Genomic DNA, 24,280 nt, shown 5'->3' with positions numbered 1-24,280 from the left:
CTGATGCACTGGCGCGCTTACATGGTATCTCCTTACATCGTGTCTGGGGTGGTCCTCTCCTTCTTCCCCATAAGGTTGTGTGCGGTTGTACGTTACAACCTTCTATGAAAACTTTGATCCAGAAATGGGTCTTAAGTAAAACTTCGGAAATCACGGAGTATAACATGGCTATAGTGCAATCGTTACCTTGTGTCTAAGGCGGAGTCTATATTCCGGATCCCAGCACACAGCGTATTGTCTTGCAATTGTGTCATGACTCTTTATTGGCTGCCCATCCTGGTCAAAGAAAGACCATAGATCTGCTTCGACATTGGTGCTGGTGGCCTTCAATGCATAATGATGTTGCGGATTACATTGCATCCTGTGCTATATGTGCCCAGAGTAAGAGTTCCGCAGCTAGACCCATGGGACTATTACAGCCTATTCCCGTTCCAAGACGTCCCTGGACCATGATCTCAATGGATTTTATAGTGGAGCTAACGGGATTACGACACCATATGGGTGGTCATTGACTATTTCACCAAAACGGCTTTGTTTATTCCTTGTCAGGGGTTACCATCAGCCCCCGTACTCGCCGACTTGTTCTTAACGAATGTGTTTAGGTTCTTTGGGCTCCCCGACATCATCATATCAGATCGAGGTTCCCAAATCACATCACGTTTCTGGCGGTCTCTTAGCTCCTCCTTCGGCATCGATGAAAGGTATTCAAGCGCATATTACCCACAGACAGACGGCCAAACCGAACGTCTGAATTCCACTTTTGAACAATACTTACGGTGCCTTACTCTCCAACACCAAGAAACATGGTTTTCAGTTCTAGTCACAGCTTAGTTTGCATATAATGACTCCATGCATTCCTCCATTGGCTCCTCACAGTTTTTTGCTTTATATGGCCAGCATCCACGAACACTACCGTTGGACCCTGTTGTCACCACTAACAGCCCGGCCGCTCACGCGTGCATCCGTGACCTGCAGCCTTACATCACAGCATTAAACAGCATTTGACGGAGGCTCAGGAACAGTCTAAGTTGTTTGCGGATCGGCATCGCACTCCTGCCCCAGCATACCAGATGGGTATGCGTGTGTGGTTGTCTACCAAGAACCTCTGTATCCCCGGCCGTAAATCCTTGTTCCCTCGGTTTGTTGGGCCATATGCTATCTCAGAGGTCATTAATCCATTGGCTGTGTAGTTAACTCTGCCGTTATCCTGGAAGATACAACCTGTATTTCGTGTATCATTGGTGAAGCCATGCAACAATGCCACTAGGCTCTCCGCTCGTCCCCTTCCAGTTCGTTGCAGGGTTCGGAGGAGTACGAAGTGAACGCCTCCTTGATTCCAAGTTATGCCGGGGGGTTTGCTTATGCCTTGTTGACTGGAAAGGGTATGGTCCGGAGGATCGTACCTGGGAACCGGAGGCTAATATCCATGCCCTGCTTCTGCTCTCCTGTTTTTCATAAATCACGAGATGTGGGTGTTTCATTAGGGAAGATGCCGTCAGGAAGCCATCTGTGTCCACGCATCTGTCACTCCACACAGATGTCCCTAGTTCATCCTCATTACCCACGCATGTTTCTTCCCAGAGTTTGCTGAATTCTAATAGCAAAAGGTTACACTCTCAATATCGCTACAGAAGACATTCCAGGCTTGGCAGTCGTGGTACTTCTTTCCATGCGCGTTGGGGGTTACCATGGAGATGCTGGTACCATGCGCATGTGTCACAAGACACTCTGCCACGGCCCTGCTCCTCTTGTCAGGTGATTCTTCTGTATAAGCACCGCCTCTAAACTGTTCCAGTGCTTCTGAATTTTGTTCCACCAGTAGGCTACTATTGTATCCTGCGCTTCATTACCTTGACACACTGTTTCTCGGACCTTGCCTGCTATTTGGATTGTTTTGCCGTGTCCCTGGTTATTGTCTTGATCATCTGGTATCCCGACTTGGAACTGTAATCCCGACTGCTCTTGTCTCACGTCCTGTACTTCGACCGCAAGGATCCTGTCAACCCGGATTGTTTACTGGAATTCTTTGCCTCTCGTTCTGTACCTTAACGCCTGCAAGTTTCCGACACGGATTGGATTACCTGCATTTCACGTCAACCACATTTCCCTCTTCCCTGGAAGTGCCCGGACTATAGACTGCCGTAAGTGTACTGTTCTTGGACTATTTAGGCGTCCTCGTGCCGTCGGGTCAGGTATTGGGCTTGGACAAAAAGATTCTCCATTTACTCCTACACTGGACTTCTCAAGTCTCCTGGATTAGTTTTCTCCTTCTACTTGGACAGCCTCCTATGGTAAGAACCCCCCAGCCACAGTTATTGTTTTATGTTTACATGAAAGTGTGTTATTAATCTGCAATATTTGGTTACAGGGTAAACTCCATCCCTGCGTTGCCCAAGGGAATTGCCACAAAGGGACACCCCTGTTTCTCCACGCCATAAACCACAGGTCAACTCTCAGGGTATTTCCAAATATAGTCCTCTGGTAAATCACATGACCTGGTTTTGATTTTCTGCTTTTACTTTTCAGCCAGCAGTGTCCCGGGTGCGTTCAACTCTCTTCCAGTTAATAGATCCCTCTGTCCGTTTCCTGTGTACACCTGAGGGGTACATTGGCAGGAAGAACTTGTCCTCTACACAACGAGTTCAACTGCCTGTTCTGCCACATACACCTTGACCAAGTGGGGCGTTTTCTGACAAGAGGCGACAATCTAACCTGTTTGAGGTCGCTGGGTGCTGACTGTATCACAGGATTGGTCCACTTTCGGAAAGGACAAAAAAAATCAGTGCAAGAGGCCAAGATCCAGAGGCGGCTCTTCAAAATACCACTCTTCTTTGTCTAAGAAGAAGAGTCACCACTGCTGGGAAGCCCGGCACATACTCTTCCAGACACAATCCTCTACTCCAGAGGATGGGAGGCCTCCAGGCAGAAGATGCTTCTCATCTTTGCCAAAGCCCCAGAGCTGGCAGCTTCTGTCCCGACACCAGAAGCCTCAATGCCAATGGTCTTCACGCCGACTGTGTCAGCTTCAGCCAAGCCAACGGTTTCGAGCACACTCCGACAAGCCTGCAGGGTCTCTGTGAGTAGATCCCATCCAAGGTTTACACCGTTCCATCTTCGGATCCAGCTCTCTGATCTCCGCTCCCCCTCTCAAGGTGCCAATGATGCCGGAGTCACGGGGGAATTTGCCCTGCTCCCCAGAAGGGCATACATGTCCCATGTTGGAGGACATGTATAATGCAGTGCACAGCGTTCCCTTCAGACTGGAACACCTCCATCCCTGGTAGGTCAGGCAATTCCTGGAAGGGTTTTAAGGGGAACAAGGGGACTGGATGGATCTTGTGGCTGACTTGCAAGTGGCCTGGACACCTCCCTGGAGGTCGACATGCCACCAGTTGTTACCCCGGGCAAGTCCCTGGGGAAATGTCATCCAGGTCAGGTGGCCAGGACGCAGCCATTGCTTTTGGATCCAGTTCCTGGGGGTGCACCAGTGCGGAAGGATCACCTGGGTGAGGGGTCGTCGCCTAGTGGAAGTGCGACACTGAAATCCCCTTCCCTGTAATACCTTCCCCATCCTACCAAGTAGGATACTTAGGAACGCAAACATCTCCCGCACCCCTTTACCTCGACACAAACACTTTCTCACAGACATCTCACCGTGAGCGAAAACGGACTAACACCAGAGCCATATACTTGACATGTCCCAATACAAAGGTCAGGCAATTGCTGATCATTACACACACCTGACTTCCATCACACTTCCCCACACGGATAAAAGGCGCAGCATGCAAACACACTATGAGCAAGGCAAAGCACATGAGAAAGCAGCAGTTCCAAGATGGCAGTTTAATACAAGGAGAAAGACGGTGAGACCAGAGAGGGTTGCAAGGAGGAAAGTGCCCTTGACCTTTTCAGACCATTACTTTCGCAAGCCCTGGAAAATAAGAAATCTAAGACCTGGAATTAAAGCTGTATAAACCTGCATTGTGTCGGAGGTACCCGGGGCTCTCCCGCGTCGATAACCAAGGCAGGGGAGGGTTTGCTGCTGTGGTACTGTCCTTGGCTCCTAAAGCATAGCAGCGCCAGTAAAGTCAGCCCAGCCGGTGAGTCAGGGAGACTGCTACCAGACCAGCCTGTGTTAGAACAAAGGTTGTAAGCGGCAACATTGTATGGGGAAATCAAAGGAGAACAGTGTGGGAATTGGTTGTTGATGAGCGACGCAAATATAATTGAATAACAGAGGGATTACTGAACTTTTGAAGCCAAGAAAGATACCTTAAACAGAGTGGTCCAGAGCCACGTGGGTGCTCATTCAAAGGTCTCTGTTAGTTATCCAACTAGTTGGCAAATGTAAAAAGGAATGGTGAGATGAAAGTGGTCCTGCAACAGGTCAAGCTGAACCCAGTGCTCATTCAAAAGTCTTTGATAGTTAATACAAACTAAAATTGGTCCGAGTCCGGCTAAGGGTTGTGTAAGAGGACGGATCCGAGCCTTGCTGAGGTTATCCGGGGTGAACCTTGATTCACCCGAGAAATAATATTCTCTGAACATTGTAAAAAGGGATCGGAGCCCGGCTGAAGGGGATCAAGGGTGAAGAGTGAATCATCTGAATTGAATTCTTGTGAGAGGAAAATAACTTTTTTGTTTGTTTTTGTACCTCATGTCCTCTGAATCAAGAAACTTTAAGTAAAGAGAATTGGGCACAGAAGGCCCTGATGCTGGTAATTGAACTGTGTCCTCGTGCCGAAGAAGCCAAAGAGTGTGCTATGCTAGAGTGAACCACCTTGTCCCTTGCTGGCCTGAACATCGTGACATATCATTTTGAACACTTTTTCTTTTCATAACATTATTCCCTACACTATTTGTATTAGGAGGTAAGGATTGGCAATAGTTTTTTTTAGTATAGGCCCTTTTATGTGACAAGACATCAGTAGGACTGCGTTATTATTTGATGTTCGTAGCTTGCACGCATCTGTAGATTTAGTATTAGATAGGCATTTATCATACCCTTTTTGAAGTTCAATTAACGCCCTTGAACTGTGGTCACGTGTCTGTCTTACTGTTTATACCATGCCTTCTTTACACTGACCACAATAACCAAGCCGTTCTCCAAGGGGAAAATGCCAGGGCATTGCCAGAGGGGTTTTCTGTGCCTCTTCAGTGCCACCACAGCCACCCATGTGAAGGTGATTTTCTCCACCTGCCCCCTGTGGGAGGGCGGATTCTCCCTATTCAGTGTGGAATGGGACCACACCATGGCTCTCACTTGGACCTTGCAGGTCGTACACCAGGGATATATTTTGCTTAATGCCCTCCCGACTATCCCTCCTCCAGCCCCCCCCCCTTACATCCGGGCACTCTCCTGTTGGTGGAGGTCTTTCATCTTCTGGCAAAAGACACCATAGAAAAGGTGCCACACTCTGAACGAGGCTTGGGCTCGTATTCAATCTATTTTCTGGTTCCAAAGAAGGACAGAGGCTTGTGTTTGATTCTGAATCTGCAGCTCCGAAGCTTGTCCCTGAACAGGGACAAGCTGAGGCTGAGATATAGAGAGTGTGATTTCTCAGGTGACGAACCTGGATGTGCTTTTCTCAGGTCAGAAAAGTGCCACCAAGTCTATTTATGTCAGCAGGTGGTGTACAATGGCACCTTGGCATCTGGATCCTTCTACTTATTCCCCATCCTCTGTGTTGTGTTTTGTGCTCTCCTTGCCCTAGATCAGCCTGCAGATTGGCACTGTGAAGGAGTACCTGGCCACAGTATTGATTTTCAAAAGGACCCCTAAACAATCGCCACGGTTGTGCTATTTTTGCGAGGATTATGTTATGTATTTCCTGCATGCCAATTTGTTGTTCCAGCATGAGATTTGAATTTAGTGTTGACTTTCTTGATGGGTGCATTGTTTGAGCTCCCACATTCATGTTTGTTGAGATTGCTCACCCTTAAGGTTATTTTCTTTGTAGCTATTACTTCCACGAGATGAGTGATTGAGCTCCCGGCGCTGTCTGTCAAACCTCCTTATTTGGTTTTCTCCAAAGAGATGGTGATATTGAGTGAGGACGTCTGTTCTAATGAAAGTAGGCTCAGATGTGCAACTCTCTCAAATGAGTCTGAGTTCTTTCCTCCGCCACATCCATCCAACGCAGAGGAGCGATTCCATCGGCTGTACCCGGTGCAGCCATCAGCTACTATGTCTCAAAAGAAGAACATTAGGAAAATTGATCAGCTTTTTGTGGGTTATGCTTGTGCCCTTGCTGGCAGTTCTGTGTGTAAACAGACCCTGTCGATGTGGATCATCCGCTGCATCTCGGAATACTGTGATCTGGCTGGTAAGGATTTGGCTTGAAAGTGTCAGGGTCCATTTGACCACAGTGGCTTACTGCCATCTGCCCTGCAGCATGGGGGTCCCTGTACTGGACATTGCCTGGTGGCTACATGGACCTTTTTGCACATGTTTGTCAAATGTTGCTGCTTGGATTTCCAATCCGTGCTGGATACTTACTTTGGTAGAGTGGTCCTTCAGAATTTTCTTGTATAGGTGGTTTCCTGCTGTCCTCACTCCTACAGGTACAGGTACTGCTATGGGAGTGTATCATAGATGAGTAATCTTGGGAGGAACAAATTACTTACCTCTTGATAATGTTTTTCTCTTTCTGATGGATGTTCTTCCCAAAGATTCGTCATTGCCTTCCCAACCTGTGGTCCCTCCGCATCAGAGTGCTAGCAAAAAAGGGCAGTAATGAGGTCATGGGGCACAGTGCCTCAATATATACTGTCATAGGGGTGTGGGGCAGAGCCAAAGTGGGGCCATGCTGCACTCCCTGGTGGCGGAACAATTTCCAAAGTGCAGCTGCACTGGAGATATGGATTATCGTCAATGAGGAATCTGTGGGTATAACATAGATCAGAAAGAACATTTCTGAGAGGTAAGTAATGTGTTCATCTATAGATGCACAACTGGTGGGATGACCAGGCAGTCTCGTTAATGTAATTTGATTTATTCAAATTGGAGAAATCATTAGGAAACCATAAAAAATGTACCCGGAAGAACCACCGGACACCCAGGTCCTGACTCACCCGCAGGCTGATGATCAACTGCTATGGGATGATACTGGATGATAGTATGGATGGGATCTATAAAGATAATATTAAATAGGAGGTAGATCTCTGAGAGAATTTGCTGGAGTGGGAAAAATGCATAAACACCGATTCAGATAGGGTTGCATAATCAAAAATACATATTTAAACGAGTCTTATGCAATACTGCAACATCTGAAGAAACAGAATGTGATTAGTGATGTCAAAATGTCAGCATTCAGAGACGACTTTTCTTCATTTAACCTGCGGGTTGCCAGAGGTGAGGTCATGTTGGCCAAATTAGAAAGGGATATTAGTGATATAACTGGATAGAAAATAGAGCTGGATCCGGAAGCGGCCATTGTTAAACAGTGAGTGGGGAATGGAAATAGAGCTAGATTTTGTAATTTAGCATTGGTGTAATCTAAGATGCAAATTGCAATGCGTTGGTAGAGGCGCAACGGCCAAATTGCACTAAGTGTGTAAAAGATTACTGGTAATGAGCGGGATGAAGCCTTCAGAAAAGTGATGAACCGGCAACAAGGATGATTGACATTTGGGCTGATTTTGAGCGTTCCCGGCAAAAAGCAGTGTCACGGAACAACATTTGGTCAAAAATGTGATGCTATGACAGTTTGATGGTGATCGGGTGTAGGGGAAGAGGATAAAGGTAGAAACTGAAAAGACCAGGGATGAGCACAGTGGTACATAGCAGAGAAGAATGTAAATGATCCTCTTGGGGATGCTGCTTGGAAGGTGGAAATATGAAGGAGTTCATTCTAGCTTTTAGTGGCTCTTTTTTTAAGTGTGTCATTATGGGAATTGCGAGAAATTCATCTCTCTACACAAACGTAGATTTGTGGACTGTGTTTTGATTCATAGTAGGTTTGACTCTGAAGCAACAATCAGTTTCCACGTGGGTGTCTGAACATGGCTCAGATAGTGATTGTTCTGGGATGCATGACATTTATTGTGATTGTTTTTTTGTGGGAAACAGGTGCCCAAACATGTTACGAGAAGACCTATAAGGCAACATTATGAAAGCTTGATGAACTAGAACAATTAGCTGTATGAGCCCTATGATGCAGCAATTATAATGTGGATATCATTGTAAAACCAATTCGTTGCTGAATGCAAAATGAAATGTTCAATAAAAATAAAGTTGAAAATGAAGAAGAGTCCAGTATTGGCCAGGCTAAGAGGGCTTAGAGAAAGAGGGGGAGTCATGATTTGAAAAGCAAAACCAGTGGGCCCAAATTAGTAAGGGTCATTAGTACCAGGGATACGACAGTTAAAAGCCTGACTGACCTGAGGCCACGCACTGGCAATGCCAGACCTGAACCAATACCCTTGTAAAAGAGGCTAGCTTAGAGCCACAATTTAGCTCTGGTGGGATTGGTAAGTCCTTCAAGGAGAAAAACAAAACTTGCCAGCAAAACACAGCAGTGAATGCAGAAACTGGGGGCCGAACTTCAAATCTGTGGAACAGTCCAGCCCACCATCAAGACTAAAGAAAACTTTGTCTAACAGTCCAGTGCTAGCAACTGCTAACCCAAAGCCTCCCTTGATGTACTTGAGACAAGTGGGTAGAATACAGGTCAAGCCCAGGTGAGAAAGACCATGAGGAGAAGGGCTGAGCCTGGGATAGGCTCCTCCAATCTGAATCCAAGGAAGATTGCACTTGATGGAGGGCTATGATGACATTGATCTGGAAATTAGCCCAAGAACAGACAGGGTCCACAGAGAGCCTGAGTGCCAGGGCACACTACTCTGGGGCAGTTCCTCATGCTACTCTAGTCTCTCAAATACCTTCCGATGGTGGGTGGGTATTTGATGGGGGTACTATTTTGATACAAGGCCCTTCAATGGACTTTGGCCCACCAGCCCAATGGCTCTGGGCCCCAGGCTACACACTTTTCTAGTGTTTTGCAAGTAGGTAGTGAAAGTGCTATAAATACATTAATGGAAAATGCATTAATGTTTTTTCTATGCTATATTGTCAAATGAAATAAAATGGAAACATGACTGTTTAAAAAAAAAAATTAAAAAAAAGAACAGACAGGGTCGAAATCGACTGTTTAATGGCAGACGATAGGGTATGCTCCATGAGGGGCAGCCTTTGGTGATAGGCATGATGAGTGTCAAAGAGTCATAAAACCAAGAACCAAGGAACTGGATGGGACCATTTTAAATGGGTCCCTGAAGTTGATGCCTAGAGAATCCCAGAAGATCATTTGTTGTAGAAACGGTGTTGAACCTCACAAACCCTTGTTTTACTTCAAACCTAGGCGATGGCCCTGCACTTTGCAGACATTCCCTAACCTTATCAGTTCTACTGCTCCCACTATTGTTACAAATATGTAACCTTCATTGTTTTTCACTTTTGCTCTTATACTGTTCTGTTCAGCGCGATAACACATTTTTTTCTTACCCATAAACTGCATCTTGAGCGCTAGTTAATTTACCCGGCAATGACAATACACACACTACATTAACTTTCTAGTTGAAAATTCTTTTCACAGCCTGATGAGTACCACATTTCTCTAGACATGGCCTGAATTATGAACTTTGGGCTACCCTTACGTTCTCCTGTTTTTACATTTTGCATTGTTGGCGGGGCAGTGTTATCAGGTAATTACTAAGGAATGTTTGTTTTCTCTTTTGATGTTTTAAGGACGTGACATCCCAATCTGTGATGGGGTTTGATCCGTTGCCACCTTTGGATTCCATTTCTTCATACACAAGACCGGAAAGGTATGGATGTTATAGCTACTTCTATTGGAATAAATGTATTGTTTCAGTACGTATTCTGAAAGACACTACAGTTATCACTAATACTTTAGGTAAGAGATTGTACAATTGGAGGTTTATGTGAGCTACTAGCCATTCTATTATATTGTATTGTATTTGTCATTTATATAGCACCCTTTCCCCATTTGTATGGCCTCAATGCGCTTTGTGGTTGAAACGCACTCTGGGACTGAAGTCCATGTGTGGGAGATACTAAAGGTACATTTTTAAGATGCGTGTGTGCATTTTGCCAGGTTAGGACTTAGGTGGGCTGGCTAGGCTCCAGTAAGCAGCTGTGAGGAACTCATGGTGACAACAAGTAACCACAGTTCAAGGGTGTTTATTGAACAATGAATGCTGTATGCAGGTTGGGAAAACGCCTAATCTAAACCTAAATCTAAGATGGGAACAAGCGTTGACCATCAAATGAAAAATAAGACAGTTTAGGTGTTTCCCCCTCTACCGAGCCATCTCAAATCTAGGTGTTACTGCATTTACTATTGTGCCCCATTTTAGGCGTTTCTCCCTCTATCCTGGTATCCCAAATCTATTTGCTGCTGCATTTACTGTTGTGCCCCCATTTTAGGCATTTCTCCCTCTACCAAGCTATCTCAAATCTAGGTGTTTCTACATTTACTGTTGTGCCCCCATTTTAGGCACCCCCATGCCGGCAGTATTCACAGCGGCACACCATGATGAATATGGCTCAAAGCCCCACCCCAGCACATACTCCCCCCATCCCTCCAGGCCCCTCTCAATCTAGGGAGACCACAACTGGCGAGACCCAGCCAATCGTGTTGGACCAAGACAAATGACATCGAAGATGAACTCCATCCAAGTTTAATATATGCACATCTTGTACCACGACTGTGGACACAGGCCGCTGGCATGGCCACACATCCATGCACTTTAGAATGCAGCTATGGCTATGCAAATTTAGTCTAGCAGCTTGCAGCTGTCCACACTGAAACCCCTGACGTACCTCAACACCTCTGCCATTAGTATAAAGCGACAATTTACGAAAAATAATTTGGTCTAGCTGGGCACACATTGGGTCTCCGGCACTAGCACTCAAATATTAAACCACCAACAGCACCCACCCACCTGCCTGACCTCCAGCCTGTGTGAGAAACCTGAAGGTGCCTCCCTGTCTAAACCTCGAGGATCTGTCATCCTGGTTGCCAGGACACAGCCATCGTTATTGGATCTAGTTCCTGGGGGTGGACCAGTGAGGGAGCATCACCTTGAAACACTTGGGTATAGGCACGCTATAAAATATCATATCATACACCTGGATGGGGGGCCCTCGGGGAGTGGGAGTGGGACACTGACGGGTGAGACGCGGTAGCCTCCTTCCTTTGACACCTTTCCCCATCCGCTCACGTAGGACATTCCAAACCACTGCCCCCCCGCCCCTTTCCCACCGCAAACACTTGCATAATGGACTAACACTAGAACTGTTTACCTGACATGTCCCAATACCAGGGTCAGCCATTCGATCAGAATCACACACACCGAACAACCCTTTACCTTCCCCACAGGGATAAAAGGTGGAACTAGAGAGCACAGTACGAGAAAGGCAAACACTGCAGACAGCATGTTGAGACGGCTACTACGCAGCAGTTCTGCTGCGGTGTGTCAAAACAAAAAGGGCTTATACTGAGAAACCGATTGCCAAAACCTCACAACTAATACAAAAGGGAGTGTGTGATAGTTCTAAAGAAAAGAAAGAAGTGTTCTCAAATAATATGTCAGGAGGCAATAGCCTGGGTCGTCTTTCCCCACGTTTCAAGTACAGGGTAAAATGGGAGCTTGGAGCACAGTACGATCTTGGGCCTTTGCAGCACGAGATGACAGTTCTAAGGATAGTTCTTAGAATACACTCGGGTTGTCTAGCACAAAATGACAGTTCAGCTTTTGACACTCGAGCTTTCAGTAATCAGAGCCGTCACTGGCCAAGTCTTGTTTCATTTGAAAGTCTCTTGCCTTCGAGGACCTGGCGTGTTCAAACAACAAAACAAAAGTTCCATTAACAAATTAAAGTTTGTTCCCAATATTCACTGGGTGAGGGGTTCACTCCTGGGTCCCCTCTTCTGGGCTGACCATTGTCAATTGTAATCCAAAGTTCTAATAGGGTGACGATTTCACCCTTGAGTCCCCCTCTTCTGGGCTGACCCTTTCTTAATAGTATTTGTCTGCTACAGTTTAGATAGGGTGAGGGCTTCACGCCTGTGTCCCCCTCTTCTGGGCTGACCCTTTTCCAATAAACTTTGGGTGATAGCTTAACTCCTGGGATCTCCCTCGTTCAGGCTCGGACGCCTCTCGACTGTCAGCCCTTGGGTGATAGCTTCACCCCTGGATCTCCCTCGGTCGGGCTCGGACCTCTCTCGACTGCCAGCGTTTGAGTTTAGCTTCACCCCGGATCTCCCTCGTCTGGGTTCACGGTGGCTTTGTCGTCTTCATAGCGGGATTCAACTGCCTTACTTACTTAATGTTGGATCACACAGTGCGGTAGATAACTCTCTTCTGGGTTCCCCTTTGTCATAAATCTGTTTTTTCTGGACTTTTAGACTTTGTCCCTTCTCTCGGGCATCCCTCCGTTGAACGCACTGTTGCCTTTTTGGTGCTTTCAGATTTGTTTCGAATATTCACAGGATTCATGTCCCTTTCTTTCATTCATCATGCAGATTCACTTCCCTTTCAGCCAACTTGAAGATCAAAGTCTTTTGAATGTACAGGGCTTTTACTCAACCATCTCGTATGACCACTTTGCTTTCTTTGGCAGCCTTTTCTTTGGCCTTTTGGCTTCCCTAGTTTGCTTCTCAAGGGGAGCCACCAGAGTCTCTCGAGGTAGCACCCACATGGTGCCGATTTCCCTCTTTCCCTGATCTCCCCATAAGCCTGTTTACAGTTCAATTACAGTTTATCAGCTTTGTTTCCAAAGTTGCCTCTTGGCGATTCCTACTCAGCACAGCCCAGTGCTTATCGATTCTCCCCAAGACTCACCGGCTGTGATGAACCGCTTGGCTTTAGCTTCTCTCGAGTCAAGGCTGGTACCACAGGCGTGAAAGTCTCCACTGCACCTCCTGTTCAGCATAGGCTTGCCCTGTGTACAGTTGACCTCTACAGCAGGACACTTGTTCTATTGTTCGTGGTCTTAGATTCCCCTCCACAAAGGTTTTTTGGTCCTGGGACAAAAAGGGCAAGGTCACTACACTCCTCGCCACCCTCTCGTTTCCCGACGTCTTTCTTCTTCCTTTGAACTGCTGCCTAGTAGTCATCTCAACATGCTGTCTGCCGTGTTTGCCTTTCTCGTACTGTGCTCTCTGGTTCCACCTTTTATCCCTGTGGGGAAGGGAAAGGGTTGTTCTGTGTGTGTGATTCTGATCGATTGGCTTACCCTGGTATTGGGACATGTCAGGTAAACGGCTCTAGTGTTAGTCCGTTGTCCGTTATGAAAGTGTTTGCGGTGGAAAAGGGGCGGGGGGGCAGTGGTTTGGAATGTCCTACGTGAGCGGATGGGGAAAGGTGTCAAAGGAAGGAGGCTACCGCGTCCCACCCGTCAGTGTCCCACTCCCCGAGGGCCCCCCATCCAGGTATGATATGATATTTTATGGCGTGCCTATACCGAAGTGTTTCAAGGCGATGCTCCCTCACTGGTCCACCACCAGGAACTTGATCCAATAACGATGGCTGTGTCCTGGCAACCAGGATGACAGATCCTCAAGGTTTAGACAGGGAGACACCTTCAGGTTTCTCACACAGCCTGGAGGTCAGGCACGTGGGTGGGTGCTGTTGGTGGTTTAAGATTGAGTGCTAGTGCCGGAGACCCAATGTGTGCCCAGCTAGACCAAATTATTTTTCGTAAGTTGTCGCTTTATACTAATGGCAGAGTTGTTGAGGTACGTCAGGGGTTTCAGCGTGGACAGCTGCAAGCTGCTAGACTGAATTTGCATAGCCATAGCTGCATTCTAAAGTGCATGGATGTGTGGCCATGCCAGTGGCCTGTGTCCACAGACGTGGTACAAGATGTTCATATATTGAACTCGGATGGAGTTCATCTTCGATGTCATTTGTCCTTGTCCAACACGATTGGCTGGGCCTCACCATTTGTGGTCTCCCTAGATTGAGAGGGGCCTGGAGGGATGGGGGGAGTATGTGCTGGGGTGGGGCTTTGAGCCGAATTTATCATGGTGTGCCGCTGTGAATACTGCCGGCATGGGGGCGCCTAAAATGGGAGGACAACAGTAAATGTAGAAACACCTAGATTTGAGATAGCTTGGTAGAGGGAGAAATGCCTAAAGTGGGGGCACAACAGTAAATGCAGCAGCAAATAGATTTGGGATACCAGGATAGAGGGAGAAACGCCTAAAATGGGGCACAATAGTAAATGCAGTAACACCTAGGTATGAGATGGCTCGGTAGAGGGGGAAACACCTAAAATAGGGCCACAACAGTAAATGCAGTAGCACCTAGATTTGGGATACCTGGATACGGGAGAAACGTCTAAAATGGGGGCACAACAATAAATGCAGTAGCACCTAGATTTGAGGGTGAAACGCCTAAAATGGGGACCCAACAGTAAATGTAGTAGCACCTAGATTTGGGATACCTGGATACGGGAGAAACGTCTAAAATGGGGGCACAACAATAAATGCAGTAACACCTAGATTTGAAATAGCTCGGTAGAGGAGGAAACGCCTAAAATGGGGGCACAACAGTAAATGCAGTAGCACCTAGATTTGAGGGTGAAACGCCTAAAATGGGGACCCAACAGTAAATGTAGTAGCACCTAGATTTGGGATACCTGGATACGGGAGAAACGTCTAAAATGGGGGCACAACAATAAATGCAGTAACACCTAGATTTGAAATAGCTCGGTAGAGGAGGAAACGCCTAAAATGGGGGCACAACAGTAAATGCAGTAGCACCTAGATTTGAGGGTGAAACGCCTAAAATGGGGACACAACAGTAAATGTAGTAGCACCTAGATTTGGGATACCTGGATAGAGGGAGAAACTTCTAAAATGGGGGCACAACAGTAAATGCAGTAGTACCTAGATTTGAGATAGCTCGGTAGAGGGTGAGATTCCTAAAATGCAGATGTAACAGTAAATGCAGAAACACCTAGATTTGAGGAGAGCTTCTAAGAAAGACCCAAGAGTTAATTAAATGGTACTTAATGGTTGAAGTGCAGCAGTTTTAGGACTATTTCATACTAGCTAGCAAGCCTTGGTAAGTTATGTTATGAAGCTGAGAGGGGCGGTAGTGGCCGATTCATATATAATTTTTTATTTCACACAGATACAAAGCCACTTTTCTCTTGTAATCTCAAATTAGCCTATTTCTATTCTACTTCATTATCACATTGACAACTTGTTACACCTAGCGCTGGCCTTTACAAAGGGCAAATATTTATGGTATTGGATGCTCGAAGGTGAGGCTGTTGCATTGTATCTTATATCATTTAAACTGAGACTGAAGACTTTGATAATTGGGCTTCTTCCTGCCTCTCTTTGTGAACTGGGACTCTTAACTGTTTAGCTATTTTGTCATTGCTATGCAGAATGAAGGTATAGATCGGGTCTGCCCACTTTTTCGTGCTTATGTGGTAATAATTTGTTGACTGCATGGGGAGTGCTTTTCTAGGGAATTGGTCTAATATGCTCATCTTCAAAATCAATAGAGTTACCATACACAATTCTAACCGTAATCATATCCTGCTCATCGACCATGGCCTGAGCATAGCAAATTAAAGAACCCACCCATTTAATCTTCTACAAGAACTAAGGATTGATTGAGCTTAAACCCTATTAGACCAGGTTAAAAACAAAGTGCATCCTAATCAGTTAATTTTCTTGTGTAATAGCATAAGAGTGGGGGTTACCATTTTGGTTAATAAAAACTGCCTATTTCAAATAATAAATTATCTTAGTGATAAACATAGGAGTTTTTTTACTTGTTAGCGTCACCTGACCCAGGTACTATGTACGCCCTCAAACAGGACATTGGGGATTTATTCCTCTGTCGTATTTAAAAAATTACCCTGTTCTCAACATTTAAATTTATGATTAGGGGGAGACCTTAATCTTATGTCCTAAGGCAAAGATCCTCTGAATGGGTGGAGGAGGGAGGAGATAAATTAAAGGCAGCGTCAATCAGAGAATTATTTTCCCTAAATGGCCCAAAGAGTGCATCTCGTATCAACACATGAGATACCTTTTAAGCTATTAGAGAGAGGGAGGGGAGAGGGGCTCATACATCTAACTAGTAGTAAACCTTTTGTAGGGTATGTGATTTCAAAAAAGGGCAATTGCAGAAAGTACTGGAATATTTAGAAGTAAATAATCTAATACTAAATCTCACATTTCCTAACATAAATTAGTATCAGTAGAGTGGCTGTTAAATACCCTCATAATAAACTGAGCTATGGAACTCCTTCTCAGCCCTTTAAACAAATATTTGAATAAAAAGGCAATAAAGCTGAGAGGGGGGTGCTTGAGAACCTTAGAAACTTGGCCGTGGGCTAACGCTGGTCCCTTGGGGATGGGAAGGCCCATCTGAACTATGCCCGCTGCTAATAGTCTGGATGCTGTATGAAATGAGGTGTGAGTTGCTCTGACCCGTGGGCCCAGACCGGGAAAATATCAAGGAGCGAGGTGAATCGGCTCGATCACAACACCAAGCTGAGCGTGACGTCCGCTGAAGACTCGCTCACCATGAGTCCCGCACGGAGCTTCTGCAACCCACATCAGCGGCTCGGATTACAGTTTTGCCGAGGGGATGACCGGGCCCCGCTGAGGAGTGCAGTGTACCACTGGCCATTTGCGGCATGTACTTGTACCCCGGAGGGTCCCCGGTATGCAGCAGGCCATCAGTGGACATTAGATCTGGTGACCCTCATGTCCCCCAAGGAATTGACCGTTGACCCTGCAATGATTGCAATGGACAGCCGCTCTGCCGCCCAAGACATGAACGGATGCCTGCAGGCTGCAAGCAGCAGGGCACACACCGCAGCCTGGGATGTTGATGGAAGTACCCCAGGCTGCTGATGACCCAGTACCCCGCCGAGCAATGCAGTCCATGGAACTGTGCACTGCGATGCGCTGAAGCTGCCCACTGGAGCGAGGCTCAGGACCCCTGCTGATCCCAAAGGTATAATCGGATGTCTAATCGGACCGCACTGCAAACAAACACTGAGGTGCCGGCTGTGTGCGCCAGCACACCACTAAGCTGTCACTGACTCGGATGTGCTGTGTGCTTAAGGGATTGAGCTCTGCATGCTGCATCCCCTACCCCAGGACTGTCACACCTCGGAGGCTGGCTCCGGCACCACGAGCCCCCAGGGTGCATTCTGGCAGACACGTTGCTGTCAGAATCGGCAATAGCAGATTGTTACCTTCTGTTCGACGTGGCATGCAATGCTTGTCCGCTCTGTTCCTTAGGCATTGGAGATTGCCATGGAAGCGAGCAACAGCGGCCGCCTGTCACAACAACACTGCCTATGTTTCCCGTCATGCTCGGAGTACCACATGAATGGATCATCCAATGGCCGCTTAGATCCTCATCTTCATCGAAGCATAAATACGTCATTATCCCGCCAAACGCTGCTTCTGTTTAAAGTAGCTGCCAGCATTCTGAAATTTCATCTTCAATTTTTCCCATTTGCTTATAATTGAATCCCTGTGTACCAAACCTTTGCTGTAACACGGACTGCTCCTGATTACCTTTCCTTTTGTATTGATACCCCGCGGACCATATTGCTGCTTCTGTGCCAACGGTTGCTGGATCTTCTTACTATCACTACAGTAACGTCCTCTGCCTTCACTTACATTCTAATCCTCCATGGACACATCAAGACTTTTCTTCATCAATCCTTCACCTATAAATATTCCCTGTTTCGCACCTGGAGTACTTGCTCATACTGAACACTTCCTGTGCACATTCAGATGCCCTGCAGTAAGTGCACCTCCCCGACCCTAGTGCGCCCCTCGTGCCGCCCGGGTCTAGCTTCCTTGCTAACTACCCTTTTTTTAAATGTTATCCTGTCGTTGTTGGTTCTTCAAATTCTCTCCAGTACGGTCCGACTCCGGTTGGCCCAAGGTAAGGATTCCTTTGTTGATTGGCTATTGTACTCTGACTCCCTGTGTCAGGTTAGCAATATCAATTTCTTACTCTTATAGGGAAACTCATGGTTATTAAATTCTAGAAGGGAGGGGAACTGCTAGTTCAGGTACTTACTTATAGCTACTCTCTGTTAGTAGTCGGTCCCTTCCTACACCCGTTATTAACCTGTTGGACTTTACTTTTCAGCTGGGTCCATGGCAGTGTGTGCTCCCCGCTCTTTTAGGTGATCCGCACCTTTGTCTGCCTAATCGGATCAGCAAAGGGGCATATCATAGAAAAGAGTTTTTTCTCTCAAAGAGAGGAGGCTTGGGTTTAGGTCTAATCCGAGCTCTACAATCAACCTACGACCGGAGTCCCGAACCCAATCCACTGTTCAGTCAATCACTATCCGGTGATTAACAAGGACACACATCACACCATCTAGCCATCCTTTTGTCCTGGAATATGGTGCTGGGAGCTGCGGAGAGAGCATGTGTGCCTCCTTCCTGATGTGAATGGTTCAAGGTGAGGAAGCCAACTGCTGGGCGTGCTCCATGGTTGCAGAGCTGCACAAAGCCACTTTCTGAACACGTGCCTTTTTCAAACAACATTGCACATACTGGACTGAGACAAGTCGCGCTGTAGGCTGCAGTGTGTTCCCCCTGCCAGGGGCAAGCAGAGCCGGAGATTGGGAATGCTGGCGGGATGGGGATCTACGCTTGCAACTTGTATGGCATACAGTTTTCAACCGGGACGAGCGCAGGTACTGGCCTGATGGGGAGAGCAGCCAAGACGCTCCCTGGAGCGGATAACCACTGCACTCAGATTGAAGTCAGCCCTGGTGGGCTATGTCCTGACGGTCGTCGGATTCAGAGGCCGACATAGCGGATTCAAACCCTGCTTGTGCCGCCACATCAGCTCATGCGCGACCGTCCGCAAGGCGCAAGGAGATCATGGGCGCTCCAACACAGCTCCAGGCCATCCTAGCCGAGATGAAGACCATTGGACAACGTACCCAGGAGAAGCATGGCATGGGACAGGGAGTGATGAAGGTACTGAAGGGCATTAGGGGCCACCTTGATGTGCAGGCCGAACAAGCAGCAGACAATGAGAGGCACATCATTGCACTTGAGGATAATTGGGAATCAACATCCACAGATGTAGCCACATTAATAAGAGAGGTGCAGCGCCTTGGTGCCAGAGTTAAAGACCTAGAAAACCGGTCGTGCTGAAATAACCTGCGCCTGGTGGGCGTTCCCGAAAACCTGGAAGACAGGGACATGGAAAGCTTCTTGTATGGCCTATTTGCTGATAAGCTGAAGATCGCTGACCCACGCACATATATCATAAAACGCGCTCATCTGTCCCCTATCCCTAAGCAGCAGGCCAGGGAAAGACCCCGGGTCATCACATTTTGCATGCTTAATTTCCAACACAAGGTGGCCTTATTGAGGGCATATCGAGCAGCAGTCACAGCACAAATTGATGGTACTATGGTGCGCCTCTTCAACGACCACTCAGTGGAAGTATCGAGGCGTTGCAGAAACTTCAACCCGATTTTCACCGCTCTGCAAGGTACCGATCAATGGCACTACCTCAAATTCCCGGCGACATGAACGGTCCAAGTCAACAAACAATGGCACTTTTTTGACGGACGACCCTAAAGAGGCGTGGAAATTCCTAAAAGAGCATGACATGTGGTCGCTGATACCCTCCCCGAGGAACCGCAGCATGATGCAACCCGCAACAGTGCAGATCCCGTCTGGGAGACACACGCAGCGAGTGCCTGCTGGAAAAGGATTGGTAGGCGCCCAAGGGGACCGGGATGCAACGGAAGGAATATTGAAAGGACAGCGACTTGATGGATCTCTGGTCTCCTCTCGTGGCGAGTAATGGGCAAAGACATGCATAGCCAAGGCTACTATTGCTTGATGGCCCCTCTGGGCCAGGAAACACAGCACAACACACATGACAACTGGTCGGAGTGCAGAGCGCACATTCACTCTTCTGATATGAACAGACTGCGGACGGTCCTTAGAACAGTATTGACATGCTTTCCTTGATGAAAGGGAGAACTCCAGACGCTACAACTTTTTGGACGGAGTGCCTCCTTTTTGCTACAGGCACTTGCAAAATGCGCTAATAGACAATCACAAACGCAGCTAAAATGGCCAAAGCCTGGGCCATCCCCTTCTATTCTGGTAGCCCCTATGTACACTACCATTTGCACGGGGTGGACCGCTGGTCGTGTGCTAGTGCCTGATCCTACTCTGCTGCACCCATCACCCACACTAATGGCTCTCACTATGTTATATTGGATCCACGTTCACTGGCCCCAATGTTGCCCACTTGGGGCTATTCCTTGGAAGTTATATAGTTATGCTCACACGTATTTTGAGTTTGGCATTTTGGTGGTTGTTTGGTCCACTTGTGCATTAACCAGAGGTCAGGTACGTGTCCACAATCAATGTCGCTGTTCTACCACTCTTGACATAGTACGCTAGAGTGATGAGGGGGGGGGGAGAGGTTCTTTCCAATGTGCCAGAAAGACACCCGAGATGTGTAACTGCCCATGGGCGTGGGTACAGGCGGTATTTATGTGTTATGTAGATTGCCTCTAATGGGATGCTCATGCTGAATTGTTGGAAGTTGCTTAAAATATTCTGATGTTAGCGTATGACACTGAACCACTTGCCCCAACCTGAGAATGGCGTCTCTTAAATGTATCACTCTCAATATTCAGGGGCTTGGGAATCCAATCAAAAGAAGGCTTCTCAATTATGTCAGGGATCTTTGGGGAGACGTCCTATTCCTTCAGGAAATGCACCTAAACGTTGTTGAATTAGCTAAACTCTGTAGGGTTTGGGTGGGGTGGCTGCCCACTCCACATTCCACAGGAAACTCAGGGTGTCCATTCTCATCCACAAAATACTCCCCCTTATCATCATAGATAATAAGACAGACAAGGAAGGCAGATTTGTGATGATACATGGCACCCTGTACCGCCAACACATTATTTGTTTATTTCTAATGTGCGCCAAACCCATAGGTAACAGGGCGCAGCAGTAAGATGATGCAAAGCTTACAAAGTTACACATTTCTGCAGGTTACAATATAGTGCACAGAAATGCAGAATAACAGAATAAATTACAAATAACATTACAGGCAATGTAACATTGTTCAGCTACAGTTCTAGGAATGCGGTTTGTATGCAGTTGAGGTAGATGGGGGCTGGTGGGCAAGGGCAGCGTTGATGATAGGGGACGAGGGGTCATTAGAATTAATGTGTTTGATAAAGTTATTTCTAAGGTGTAGGTAAGGTTGGTCTACTCTCAAGTTGTGTGGCAATGAATTCCAAAGTTAGCAGTCTTCACAGGAAAGGAAAGCTATTGCCACCAATCGTGGTGAGCCTGAATCTTGGTACTACAAGGCGATTGGTGTTGCCGGCTCTGGTCGGTCTGATGGATGTTCTTCTATTTAATTTATCCGTAAGGTCGCTATGGGCAGCATTGTTTAAGGCTTTGTGGGTCAGTGAGATCATTTTTAGCTGTATTTTGTTGTCGGTGGAGAGCCATTTATTTTGGCGTCTAATGGAAGAGATGTGTACTCTTTTGTTTATGCCAAGCGCCGCTCTTAAGGCGTTATTTTGTAAGGTTTGTAGTCTCTGGATGATAACCTTGTTAGCACTACTGTAGAGGGCATTGCAGTAATCAAGTCTGGAGAGTATTAAAGCTCTAGCCAAGATCATACAGCTGTCATTAGAAAGGAAAGGCTTACCAGCTCTTATCAATTTACAAGTGTAGGCAGTGGTCGAAGCCAGAGATTTTACTTGTTTGTCAAAGGACATAGTGGAATCAAGGTAGAAGGCAAGGGTTTTTACTTCCTTGGATACTTTGATGATGTTTCCGTTGATACTGAATGAGAAATATACCTGCCCTAGTTTGTTAATGTTGGAGTGCGTGCCCAGGATTATCAACTGTCTTATCATCATTCAGGCATAGACCATGGGTGCCATCCATGCCTGAATGATAAGATATACCCTATTCACCAACTCCAGGTCCTTGCTATGATCCCCAGAAAGCGGGAGGAGAATCTGTGTATCATCTGCATAGTTGGTGTAGGTGATACCCCGAAGGTCCAGATCATCAAACAAAGGTTTGGTGAAAATGTTGTATAGAGTCGGGGAGATACATGAGCCCTGAGGGACACCACACAGGATATGTGTGGCGTCCGCCGCTGCCGATGGGGAGAATACTCTAATGGTTCTCTCACTCAGGAATGATTCTATCCATCTGATAGCCTCGGTGGAAAAGTGAGCTGCAGAGTTCAGATGTCTGCAAAGGACCTTATGATCCACAAGATCAAATGCAGCTGAGAGATCAAGTAAGAGCAGAAGTGCTGTCTTCCCTTTATTTCTCAACTCATCAGTTTGGGTTTTTAAATCCATTAAGGCAGTTTCCATCCCATGTAGTGGACGGAAGCCAGATTGTCTGGCTCCTAGGAGCTTATGCAGTTCAAGGTATTTTTGAATCTGGATGTATGCAGCTTTGTCCAGTATTTTGAGTATAAGTGGTACCGTGGTAATGGGGCGGTAATTAGTGGGGATGAGAGGATCTAGTGTCTGCTTCTTGAGGAGTGGAGGCACCCAGGATTGTTTTAAATTGGCAGGAATAGTACCTGAAGAAAAGGAAGCATTGATCAATTTGGAGATGAATGGTGATAGGTCTCTAGCAGCGTCTTTTATTAACTGTGCTGGGCAGATATCACCTTGGCAATCAGAAGGTTTGAGCAATAGGATGATATTCTCTACCTCTAAGGTAGAAGTTTTGGTGAAGTGAAATGTGTTAGTTTGGGCCATAGGTATGTCACTAGGTGGTGGGATATTGGCCAGGTGCTGTAAGTTCCGAGTGTCTTTCTTTTGCTGTATTTTATTTTGGAGCGTATTTATTTTGTTTGCTAGCGCATGTTGGATGTCTTCACACCAGGTCTTATCCTTGGTGCATATATCTGGTGTGGCTATTGGTGACTCTAGTTCTTTCAGTATGGAGAAAAGTTCCTTCATACTAGAATTAGATTTGGCAATGCGTTCATCATAGGAATTCTGTTTTGCCAGGCAAGCTTCAGTAATGCAGAGAGATGGAGGTTAAGTTTACTTTGTTTTCATTAGATGGGCATAGTCTCCAAGTAGTTTCACATTTTCTTTTCATGAGGCGTAGGTCTTTTAATTGTGGCGTGAACCATTTATTTAGATGGGCTTTAGGTTTTTAAGAGGGGCAATTTTATCCATTGTAGTAAGCATGATTTTATTATATTCATGGACTCGAGTGCTAGGGTCTAGATTATCTGACAGTACATTTAGAGTTGGGAGGATAGCAGGGATTACTTTATCCGCTGTAATGCTCTTTTTGTTTCTGGTTAAGCATGGTGGCGCCATAAGCGGGGCCATAGAAAGGGGTCTGGTGTTTAATAGGTTAAAGGATTACCTTCCTGAACATATATTCCCCAACCATGGACATGCCAGGGTTCTTAACCCACACAAGAGCTGTCTGCGCCCCCTTCTTTGTCCATCTAACATTAATTGTGGGCAACCCCAATGTTGCCCTTGACGCGAGAATAGACAGACAAACTACATCACACACAATGCTCCAACTGCTGAAAAAAGTAAACACACTGAAGATGTCCCAACTTCGTCTGACGGACGTTTAGTGGCAAACCCACATCAGGAATAAGGGCTTCACACTTTATTCACACCACCACTGCAGCTACTCACGACTGGATTACTGGCTCCTGCCCTGCGATGCCATGCATATGGTTGAGACATGCTCTATCATTCCAGCGACACTGCCCGACCATGTCCCTGTCCTCCTGCACATCACGCTGGCGTATGAACCGCAGCATACTCTCTCTTGGTGCCTCAGCCTAAGGACGTTTACACACACTGACTTCATGCAGCACCTCACGGAAGACACAGAGGGCTTTTGGAGGGATAACTTATCAAATTAATTCCCCACAGTGAGATACTTGGATGCATTTAAGGCGTATCTAAGGGGCCAATGTATCTCACGGTGGAAACACGATCTTTAAACATGGCAGGCACAAGAAAAGACATTGGCCCTCATTACAACTCAGGCGTTAAGGGTTTAACGGCGCCGTCGGCGCCGTTAACCCTTAACGCCTGATTACAAGTGTCCCTTTGCGGGTTGGTGTTTAACGTCTGCTTTTAGCAGGCGTTAAAAATCCAACCCGCAAAGGGACTTTGGAGCTAATTACGGCACCGTAATTTACGGTGCCGTAATTAGCGCCTTCCCCA

General features: G+C 46.6%; 1 protein-coding gene across 1 annotated transcript in view; it reads left to right on the top strand.

Annotated features, from left to right (window-relative positions):
- TCF25 (transcription factor 25) overlaps positions 1–24,280 on the top strand; it is a 1,148,081-nt gene that overhangs the window by 1,005,557 nt on the left and 118,244 nt on the right. Inside the window, exon 16 of the mRNA XM_069635563.1 lies at positions 9,749–9,828. Coding sequence (XP_069491664.1) covers positions 9,749–9,828 — 80 coding nt within the window. The remainder of the gene's footprint in view (positions 1–9,748; positions 9,829–24,280) is intronic.

Source organism: Ambystoma mexicanum, chromosome 1q, assembly GCF_040938575.1.
Source record: "Ambystoma mexicanum isolate Mex_15411 chromosome 1q, UKY_AmexF1_1, whole genome shotgun sequence".
In the NCBI taxonomy this organism is placed as follows: Eukaryota; Metazoa; Chordata; class Amphibia; order Caudata; family Ambystomatidae; genus Ambystoma; species Ambystoma mexicanum.
This window is presented reverse-complemented; position numbering and strand designations above follow the sequence as displayed.